General features: G+C 36.7%; 1 protein-coding gene, 1 non-coding gene and 1 pseudogene across 2 annotated transcripts in view; 1 reads left to right on the top strand and 2 right to left on the bottom strand.

Moving 5' to 3' along the window:
• The window catches only part of LOC107846769, a 17,007-nt gene extending 9,665 nt beyond the window's left edge, over positions 1-7,342 (top strand). The window contains exons 2-3 of the transcript XR_007049382.1: positions 7,113-7,158; positions 7,259-7,342. This is a non-coding gene — a transcript (uncharacterized LOC107846769). The remainder of the gene's footprint in view (positions 1-7,112; positions 7,159-7,258) is intronic.
• Positions 1-10,600, bottom strand: part of LOC107877473 — a 60,337-nt gene extending 49,737 nt beyond the window's left edge. Inside the window, exons 1-2 of the mRNA XM_047402626.1 lie at positions 10,309-10,600; positions 10,136-10,197 (exon numbers count right to left, since the gene is read on the bottom strand). Of these exons, the coding sequence (XP_047258582.1) occupies positions 10,136-10,197; positions 10,309-10,447 (201 nt within the window). The 5' untranslated portion in view covers positions 10,448-10,600. The remainder of the gene's footprint in view (positions 1-10,135; positions 10,198-10,308) is intronic.
• LOC107846122 lies at positions 2,185-2,661 on the bottom strand (annotated as a pseudogene).
• Positions 10,601-11,657: the final 1,057 nt, after the last annotated feature.

Genomic DNA, 11,657 nt, shown 5'->3' with positions numbered 1-11,657 from the left:
CACCAAATTTAACAAACATAACACGGAAGTTACCATTGTCTCAATGGTAACTTCCGTGTTATGTTTGTTAAATTTGGTGTTCTGTGAGTCACTCTCACTGTTGTCGAGTGACTGAACATTTAATCATAAGCTGACAGTGTGATGATCTGTGTTTATGTTGAAATATCACAGAACATGGGCCAGCCTGTGTACTTCTGGTGAAGAGAGAGTTGAGAAAGGAGAAACGTAAGGTTGTGAATGGTGGCAAAGCAAATAGGAGTGTGTCATCTGTGTTGACCTACTTAAAAAAATGAAAAGGTCGGGCTGTTAACATTACTATTTTATGGTGGTTGTTGAAGACTGGCTTTTTGAAGAGCTCTACGAGAGGTGCATTGCATCAGCTTGATATTTTTTGGAAACTAAGTATTCGGTGCGGGAGTAATTAAGTGCACAAACTAAAAACAAAATTGCAGGAAATTGTTAGGTTGTGTATTTTCATTTTTGTGGTAATACATGTGAAGTGGAAGTACGTTGAAGCAGAGGTCGACAATATTCAATACTCGAAAGATTAGCAGAAATAGTTTGCTGTGGAGTGAACTTCAGATCACGGTGCTTCTAAAAGGATCAAACATTCATTAAGACAAAGTGAAATGGACATTTTCTACTCATATTTAGAGTTTGTAAAAAATATGCTTGTTATACTGCTTGTGGAGACATACAATATTTTCTTACTTGATGTTGCTGCATTCGAATTTGGAAAGCAAATTACACGGCTGACTTGTTAATGTATGATATCATATCATGTGCTATGTCGGAAATGCACTCCTATCAATGTACTGTGAGTGTGAAGTATTGGCGAGGCATATGACGCATTAGAGAAAATAGTGGAGAAGGATGTTGCCTCTTGGGTAGCTCACTGTCTCAATCAATTTTCAGTTCTGCACAAAAGAAGTTTGATCTTTGTAGTTGTGTTTGTTACTTTTTCCAATTGTAAGATGATATATGAGGAAAATGGGATCCCTCTAAATTGTTGTTTTCTTTTACTTTAGCTTTAAAGATCCAATTTTTACTCGAGAAATCACAGTAATGTGAACAATGAGTTGTCAAAGAAAACTGGTTTACTTATGTAGAACCAACCAAAAATAATAAATTGCTCTCTGTGGTTTAAAATAATTTTGATACTATAAAAATAAAAGGCTGAAAGTTTAAATTTTGATTGAAGTGATAAGACTGTTACTTTAAAAAAATAAATACTAAAAAGGAAGTATTAATATATTTAAAATCAAGTGGGTCCAATAAGGGTAAAAAGGTAATTGTGCCTTCAAAAAAATTCCAAATAAGGAAAGACGACATTTATTTTGGGATGGACAAAAAAGGAAATGGCGACACATAATTTGGGACGGAGGGAGCAGTATTTTTATTTGGTTCGAAGGATATCATGTGCCTCAGCAGAGAAGTAAAGTTCTGCTCTCCTCTCTTTCTCTTACGTATCTAGTTTTATAGCTTAACCCTTACTTTTACGATGTAAGGGCAGAACGCATGTCAAAAGTTATTTAATTTCGCTATTATGAGTATTTTTGGGAGTGTTGGAGACTGAATAAAAATGTATTAATACTATGTAATATTGATTGGTAATATTTATGTCTATTAACATTCTAAAATTAAATTATAAAATATTATTTTTTAAAAGTGGGCTGGCCCGTAAGGCCCGCAACCCACAGAGTAATAGTATGGGCTTGATAGTTTTTCGCTCATCGTTTTGATAGGCTAGCCCAACCTTACCCGACAAACTCAAAGCCCGTGTGGGCTAGCTCGGATGGGCTGAGCCAACCCGTATTGACATCTCTACAAAAAAAAAACTCTACATTATTGATACTCAAAGGAGACTTTGGAATCTTGAAGAATGCACGAAGGCGAATTCAGGATTTCCAAATGCGGATGTATGAATGTGAAATTCATCAAGATGACCTACATTATGCATATTATACTAGACAAGGAGCCCAGAAATGGGGACAAAACAAGAACAAATTCCATGAAAATGTGCACCAAGATCACAAACAACTTACACACCAGGATTATCTAGGCTCTAGGGTACCCCCCACCCCCACCTCCACGCAAAACTTTCATCGTCACCCTGTAAGACGAGGGCAACTTATCGAAAGATGGACATTGCTTCAGTTCATACAACTATTCGATAGGTGCTTGTTAGATCTTACTAAGCTTTTCTGCTACGATGATAGGATTTGCTTTTGCTATTGCATTCTAACAAGCATTCCTATAATCAAACGGGTAGTTGTGTTTGTCCGAATAATGATGAACTGCGCAGAAAAGATCCCCACATTTTCAACTGAACCCCGTTAATCCCACACGCTTACGACAAGCTTTGCACTTTTTCAAACCCTCTTTTGACTTCACTTGTGAAATCTGAGAGGCTAAATCTGTAGATGCAACCGCGGCACCTGCAAGAGCAAGTTCTGATTCATCGCTGCTTGAGCTTCTACGTACGACGTCTTTGCTGGATGCAGCTACAAGCTTTGAATGTTCCTACTTCAGTAGTATCATGTCCTTTTGACACTTGGAACACATATTCATGGTAGCGGCACTATCGAAAAAATCACAGTCGTTGATGCAGAGGACGGGGTCTTCTGGAGCTCGACAACCTGTCTCTTTAGATGACTCCATTTTTGCAGTTAACAAGTCAAGTTCAACACCACAAGTGTCACGCCTCAAATCCTATTGGGGCGGACTGTTACCCATAACCGAGGAGGCCTGGGAGAACCAGCTCATCACCTTATACTTCCCATGCATATCTCTATGACAACCCGAAATTCAAACAACATCATATCGCATATAAAAGGAAATAATCATCTGTATAATCTCGAGCACACATATATATATGTATATACAATACTTGGCCATTGGAGCCATCACGTCTATTAACAAAACACCACCTTGACTGTACATTAGGTCTACAAAACCTCTATATAATACACAGAGTTTAACTAAGGTCGGGACACACCCCGCTATATAACTAACTTCTATACAATACGAAAAGTGACTGGATATGACACGGAAAGCCCCGAAGAAAACTGGAGCTCACCAAAAGCAATTGGATATCCTGACTCCTACTTGTGCGGTGTATGAGCTGAGGTACATGTGCCTGCAGCATGAAATGCAGGTCCCCCATGGGGGACGTCAGTACAAAATATGTACTGAGTATGTAAAGCTGTAGATAATCACATATAATATAGGAGCTCAATAAAAATTATAAACAAGTGAATAAATTGTAATAGGAGTGGACCACACTTACTAGAACTTGTGACAACCTGTACGTTGCATTTATTCAATCACTTTACCTTTGTTCTTATCATCTTTGTAATCATTACTGTATTGTACTGTGACCATTAGGCTGCCTCCAGTACATATCAACTGGGATCGACCCATGATAGGCTTATGCCCTTAGGATACCACCCATAAACACATAAATAGGGATCAACCCATGGTAGGCTTATGTCCCTGGGATACCACCCGATAAGAGAGAACTACCATCACTTAGTTCAATTAATTTATGAGATTGTTATTTCGGTCGCCACCGCATTTTTGATACTTTGAAATAATGATACATCAATAAGAGACATATAAATAGACCATCAATGCAATAACGATGAAGTAAGAACTCATTGGAACATCAATGAAGTGTTTTGGAGTCATCAATGGCATAACAATGAAGTAGGAACTTATTAGTATATCAATGAAACATTTTGGAGTCATTAATACCACATGGATCTTGTTTGAGTAACCGGATACCTTCTGACATTCATTAGTGCAATAAACATGTAAGATTTGGAAAACAAGTAAGTATTGGAATGTCTTGACATCTTGTAGGGTGGAAACAAGTTCATTGGTAACGTAGGACATCATACAAAACCATTATGGATCACATGTTGTTGAATAACTTTGGAAACTTTCTTAATAGAACAATTGTTCACTTTTATGCCAAAGATATGGTATAGAGTATGCTTTACATACCTGTCAACCTTAAATACTAGTCCCAAATGTACTTCCCGTCTTTACGGATTACTTATCTACAATGAACATATATAGCAATATAGTATTAGCAACCAAACGTCACAATTCAATTATTTGAATTCACCAAACTAGTGGTTAAGTAGTAAGCCTTAATTACACCTTAAAGGGTGTCACTTTAACCCTCTTATACCCCAATTACATTCACATGCCATGCATATTCATACAACATCCTCCAATATCATGTTTGGATTCATTTATCCTTCCAACCAATGCATTAAACCAAATTGAGCCATAGACATAAATAATCATCAATTCAATAGTATATCACCATATCCACCTTCCATAACTCAATTACCATATCCACCTTCCACAATTCAATACAACCAAACCATGCAAAATAGTCGATAACCCTATTTCCATCACCTTTCAATAACAACCAATACATATAATCCTCTATCACGCATATACATATGGAAAAGAATAAAGGCAAACAATATTAATACATTAGAATTCACCTCTTGATTATGCAATCCTGTTTTCACAAATAATAGGAGCCTTTCAAAGCTCTCGAGATGACAAACGCAGTTATCGGATTACTTTGAAATTTCTACGGTTGAATCAAAAGTAATTTAAAGGTCAAATTTGGCTAGGGTTTGTTCTTTCTCAATGATTGATGATGAAAATGAGTTTTTGAACTCATATATGTGTATATATACACATATTCCCATCCATAATATAATAGGAAATGACCAAAATGCTTTTAAAATTTAAATAATGTCAAATCTATCCTTTGGTGGACTGTTTTGATAAGCTAAAGTAGATCGACCATAACTCTTTGCTCCGATATCGGATTTGGGTGAAATTGGTATAGTTGGAAGTATAATTCAAAGGGATTTCATTTCATTTAAAGTAGGCCACCCAGTTCATATATTTCTTTTCATAGGTCGCAGCTCTCCCAGTTCATTATATTAAGGTAGTTATGATCGTTAGAAGTTGACCCAAAAATTCGGCTGGCCTCAGTAGTTTGTGTGCAGGAAATTTACCTGCACATTTACTATTCCCAAATATCCCAGCCACCGTTTTATAGTTTCGAACGTGCTCGATTTTATCCTAAACCTATTCGTTTTTGGCAATCTTTATATTGTTGGAAAGCTTATTCAATTACCTTCGTATGGAACCATCAACAGGCAAATGTCGGTATAAATAAAATAAAAAATAAAATTAATTCCATATAAATAAGACCAATACACGTATTTGAATACGCCAATACACGTACTTGAATACGGGGTGTTACAACAAGTTCGTTAAGTACATCACGAAACAACAAAGGGACAAACAAAAACTTCAACCAAGGAACATCGCGTTTATGAAATATAAAGCAATTCAGAATAATACATACATTCAATAACTCGTACTTGCTAGATTTTTGTCTAATTGAATAGTTCTCCTCATAGTTTCGGTAGTGAGCTACATTGTATGAGGTGTTCCATCATAAAGCATTTGATAAACTAATTTTTGTTGATGTTTTCCTATTTCAATTGCCGGGGGTCTATCGGAAACAACCTCTCTACTTCTTCGGGGGTAGCGGTATGGACTGTGTACATTTTACCCTCCCCAGAGACACTGGGCTTCTTGTTGTTGTTGTTCTATTATAATTGGTCTGCTTCAAAACATCTTGGATTATCACTCTCATACCACAACATTCTTCCTTTGCTGTTACCATGTTAACTATCTTATCGTACGACTTGAAGCGTGTGTTTCCATGCAAACCTTTATTCTTCTAAGAGTGTTTAGCATGCTGGACTATGTAAGGAGTGATTGTCCTAACCAATGCATTGAGCATTCTATGAATTCTATCGATGGAAACCATTAGTCATCTTCATTCTTATCTGCATGAATGCTGGTTTGCATCTGATGAGCTTAGGTTTTGGAGAAGATTGTTTCAACAGAATAATATATATGCCCCAACGTCTTAACTCAAGGTTTGAGTTCGAAGGACCAAGCATCCGCAAGACGAGCTTCCAAAAAAAAAATGATATGAGCTGACAAGTAGGATTGAACTGAAGAAGAAATTTAGAACTTTCTCATTGGAGTCACACGTGAAGTAGTTTTCTTTCCTCTAAGCAATAGAAAAGAAGAACCAGTAAGTACTTCGCACTTATGATTTTCCCTGTATCAATAACACTACTTTCTTGAAGTGGATAATTAGACGCAAAGAGGTATACATCTGTCTACCAAATAGTCATTTTGATGAATAGGCAGCATGGAATATGGACACGCTTAAATGTCGAGTGAAAGAAGTTATGTCATCAAATAGTTGCTCCAATCTTTCCTTTCGAACCAAGCACATTTAGATACAAAATCTTTGACTCATCTTATAATTTATTATATGAAAATTTTTACATAATGGTAAGATATGCTTGGAGAATATTCTTCTAATCTGATGATAGACAGTTATTTTTCCGTTGCAGGTGAATTTGATAGCTAAACTAAGCCATCCATATCTGTTAGAGTACAAAGATGCTTGGGTGGACAAGGTATCCTATCATCCAGTTTTGTCGTTGCTTGGATCAGAAAGTGCAAAACGTAGCCTTTAATAGTTGCGATTATTGCTGCATAAGCTGCACCAGAGAAAAAGCTCAACTTTCTTTTTCTTTCAGGGGAGCTGTATATGCATCGTTGCTGATTATTGTGAAGATGAAAATATGTGAGTGATTATCCCTGATTTTGCTAACATTTTAAATGTGTACCTATAAGGAAAGATAAGAATAAAGAACAAAAGGAGCGACTAAACGAGGGAAGGGAAAACAATTGTTAAGTAAAATTCTTCATCATTGTCACCGGCTATATTTTATCGTAAAATATGTGTAACCTGTGTTTGTAGAGCGCAACCTTTTGCCATGATCATGGCTGTTTTCAGCCTGTGTTGTAAGCACATCCAGGTATCTGGAGAATGAAGGACCTCAGATTTCATAAATACTCCCTCGTACCAAGAACGATAGAAAGGGTAATGAGGTTGAAAATAAAGAAATGAATAGGATGATCATAGAACTTCTTTTGTGGTGTAATCTGAGGACGGTGACGATTTTTTTCCCCGTGTTCAGGGCGGAGGTCATGAGGAAGTCTAGAGGAGCACTTTTCCCGGAAGAGGTAGTTAAATTTGATTTCAATACTTACGAAGCTTCTCTGTGCCTTCCCAGTAGCTTAAAAAATTGCGTGTTTTTATGTTGTTTTTTTCCTGCTATTATAGAAACTCTGCAAATGGCTGACTCATCTATTGTTAGCTTTGGAGCATCTGCATTCCAACCGCGTTCACCATAGAGACCTCAAGGTAAAAACTTGCTGTAATCGGCGAAATAGAAAACCCTTCTTAGCATGAAACGTTTTTAACGTAAACTATTTTGAATTCAGTAATGTAACATATTCATCACAAAGGACAACGACATCAGGTTAGGTAAGAATGCCCGAACAATTGCTTGATTGGGTCGTCTTTGCTTCTTTACTATCCTTCAAATTCACTTGATTGTCACAGGTGATTTTGGATTAGGAAAATTGCTAGATGCAGAAGTCCTTGCTTCCTCGGTATGAATTTCTATTGCGACAAAATGAACCTCTTACTTACATGCAAGTTTCGACCATCTATTGTCACCTAACAATCGATTCAGCATATCTATTTAGCAAGAGAGAAATCCCTTCTCCCTCCAAGACCGAGAAAACCTAAAATTTGCTTTTATTTTCGGTCATAGGTACCAAAATGTTGTGGTGGTCATCTTCCTTTTTAACAAAAATAATATTGTGGTATTCATCATATTACAAAGCTCCTGTCGCCATAGCACCTAGATTAATGCATTTGAGAAAAAGACGTCGAGTTGTACAGCTAATCCTTAATTTTGGAACAAATTTCATGTAATAGGTATCTGGCACACCAAACGACATGTGCCCTGAGCTCCTTGCCGGCATACCCTATGGCTATAAATCAGATATATGGTCGCTTGGTAAGAAATAAGAATGTTGATGAAGCAATGTATCTCAGCTCTTTACATCATGTCCCTAATACTAACACTTCAATGTGATTTTAGGATACTATATGTTTGACATTGTTGCACATCAACCCCCGTTTAAAGCTTCTGTCAGTTGATTTTTCAGCTATCTGAACTTCGTAAACAATACCTCGAAAAGTTATACTTGTTACGCAAAAAAAAAAAAAGAAGTTCTTTATCCTGATATCTTCTATATGATATTGTCACAATGTAAATCCAACAGGACAAAACTGGACTTATCAACAAAACAAACCAGGGTTTGTTGTCACCACTTCCGATTATATACTCCTCCACCTTGTAAGTATCTTCCTTCTCAGCACGCCACAAGTATAACAAATCAGTCAGTTGACAAAGTGGATTTAATTCTTATAGGAAACAGATAATAAAAAGCATGCTAAGGAAAACTCCAGAACTCCGACCTACAGTGAGTGCGAGCTACATATGTTAAATGTTATTCTTTCCATTTCAATCTGTTAAGTCTTATTTTCCTTTTTAGTCCGTTTAAAAGCAATGTTTGTTTCCTTTTACAACAACTCCTTAATTCTAACTATCTACGTGGCATGTTTAAAGATCATAAACTTAAATTACATTTTGATACATTCTGCATACCTTTATTTTAAGACCACAAGATTCAAGTCTTCTTTTCTTTCTTAAACTTCGCGCCAAATCAAAACCAGAAAAACAAAATGAAACGGAGGGAGTATTAAATTGAGATTCATCTTGATATATTTTTTTACCTCTACTTATAGGCTGCCGAGCTGTTGAGACATCAACATTTGCAACCATACCTCCTCTTGTGTCCCAACCCTTCATCTGCGTTTCTTCCTGTGAAGTCCCCGAGCAGAACGAAAGAGAAAACACGACCATCACCTGGAAAATCAATCAGTCCGAGAGGTAGCAGAGACAGACAATTGAAGCTAAAAGAGAAGAGAACTGTCCTTTACTTTGATGAAAGTGATAACATTCAGCCAAGAAACTTATCTGACAATTATAACACATTCCGAGCCAAACTTGACACCAAGAGAGTCGATCCAACAAGCTACTCGGTTAGGGTCTCTAAAGATAGTGAGGATTCTAAAAGTGGGGAGACTATCTCATAAACAGAAACTATGATAACTCCAAGCTCGTCAAGTTTAAGGGCAAAAACATGGTCCGAGGAACAAGAGCATGTTTCTCCGGAACATGTTAGTCGATTTGATGAGGGTGATACGAAGAATAACAAGACAAAAGAGCTTGAGGTGTTGAGCAGTCCAATGGACCATGAGGAAGAAGATATAGTGGAATGTATCTCCACAAAATCTAGCAGAATGACATTATCTGATGGAAGATTCAACGATAAAACACGATCCTTCGATGAAGAAAGCACATCATCTAATTCACAGTCGGCAAAACCAGATCCAGAGGTAGCACCAAGATGCTGTGTTGCTGAAACTGAAAATGGTAGCGAGTGTAGAGAAGTTGCTATTGACTGCTTGTCAACTGAAAGCGATGGTTCACTTCTACACAAAGACGAGCTAAAAAAGAAAGAAACCTCAGTTTATGACACCAAACAGGCTAAGAAAGACGCTCTTCAAGCACTGGATGAAAAGGTTTCGCAGCTCAAGTCACTAGCCGCATTTGCTTCATCTTCCAAAGGAGAAAAATATCTAGTACGATAAGTGAGGGCACATTTAGCTCTAAACCTTTGCAAACCTGGTTCTGAACTCTTTATTTCGGCCATCTCAAAATCCATATCTTCTTTATCAGATCCGCCAGGTCGAGCACCAAGTTTGTCTGCCACATTGCTCCAAGTTTCAGAAGCTAAAGCCTTTTGGGGCTTACTGCCTGATCCTGTTGGCATCGATTCCAAACCCATGAGCCTAGCAACCAAACTTGGAGATTTTATTTCGCGCTTGCTTTCACAACGTGTATCGTTCATTCCATTATTCTTTGCATTTGGAAAACCCCCACTGTTCTCATCAGCAATCTACATTGTTCATACAAGAACCAAAAACAATAAAAACAAAAACTTTCCTGTCAGACTAAAATCTGAGACAATAGAAGAAAAAGAAAGCTAAATGTGGGAGTATAGTTCAAGAAATGAGTACCAAACGAAGCTTTGGCTGCTTCTCATCCCCTCCAAACTTTTTTGAAGCTTGTTTCAAGCAAGCTATAAGAATGCAGCACAAAAAAAAGAAATAATTTATCCCTCTAGCTAGAATCACCTTCAAGAAATTAACCATTCTGCTTTAAAAATGAGTGGAATGTAGTAGTAGCTAACCTGGTGAAAGCAGTTTCTTTGGAAACAGCTTCTTGGCAAATCTACGGTTCCGATCAAAGAGCTGAAAGAAAATGCCCACACAACCACAAGGCCTTTGAGGTTGTCTCTCATTCATTTCTCTAGCTGAGCTATCATTCATCTTTCAAAATCCTCTCTTAAATTTCTTCACCTTTTCTCCCACTCTGCTGAATGTGATTCACACACTTTGTCTTCCCAATAAGATTCTATCAAACATTATCTTCACATTAATTTGGAAAGAATTAAACAAAAGATCCCCCCACAGGCCCCTCTGCCCACCACATCACTAACCCACCTTGGCCCAAAAAAAGAAAATGGGGAAAAGAACTTGCATTTTCATGCAAGAAACAAAGCAAAAACCCAACAAAATATCAGAAAGAAAGTAGAAAATAGCTACGAAAAGTAAAACCCTGAGTTGTGTTCAATTATGACAAAACTTTCACAAGAAACCACAGTCAAACAAAGCAAACACAGAAAAAGAAAATACAAACAGCAATATCCAGAATGTCTTCAACTTGCACCAAATGTGCTACTGTTCAAGAAAACAGCTAGAACTGGTTATAGTACACTCTAGTTAGCTATTCTTTTCTTTTTTTTAATCTTCTTTATGACAATTAAAAAAGCAAAATAATAATTATTTTAAATTAGTACCTATAGACATGCTTTCTATGCTTTGCTATCACAAATGCTACAGAATAAGAAAAGAATGCATTGATAGAGACTAACCGATTAGGCACCAAACAATAATAATAGAACCCAAAGCAATTGCAGCAAGTACAAGACCGAATGTTTTTTGAAATCCAAAGTGCCAAAGAACTTCAAAGTACTTTTAAGAGAAAATAGAGGGAGTAATAGCGGAGGAGAAGTTTTTCCTCTTAGAGAAAGAGAATGGTGAGTTTATATAGTGAGGAGGGCCGTCCACAATCCCAAATAATGAAGGAAGAACAATATTTAATGGAAGAAGAATAACATATAATGAATCAATTAAGGGGATTGTTCCCTTAAATGGATGGGGTAAATCAATCCGTTTCACCAATCATGCTATAGTTGACATAAATAAATAATACCCTATTATAACATTTGAAATTTCCATGAATAGAACAAGTAAAAAGAGATCTTTCCTACATATTAAATGAAATCAAGAAGAGGTATCTAAATTTACCATAATTAACGTGTGAGGGGATGTCTGTCAACCAAGTAAGGCAAGAAAAATAAAAAATCAATTACTGAGATGCTTTTCTCAAATCAAATTGGTACAGGATCATACCCAAACAGTCAAAACGTGCACATATTAGCCTTATTAAAGATTTACGAAATAATCCAAAAAATAA

This window comes from Capsicum annuum, unplaced genomic scaffold (genome assembly GCF_002878395.1).
Source record: "Capsicum annuum cultivar UCD-10X-F1 unplaced genomic scaffold, UCD10Xv1.1 ctg2574, whole genome shotgun sequence".
NCBI lineage: Eukaryota > Viridiplantae > Streptophyta > Magnoliopsida > Solanales > Solanaceae > Capsicum > Capsicum annuum.
This window is presented reverse-complemented; position numbering and strand designations above follow the sequence as displayed.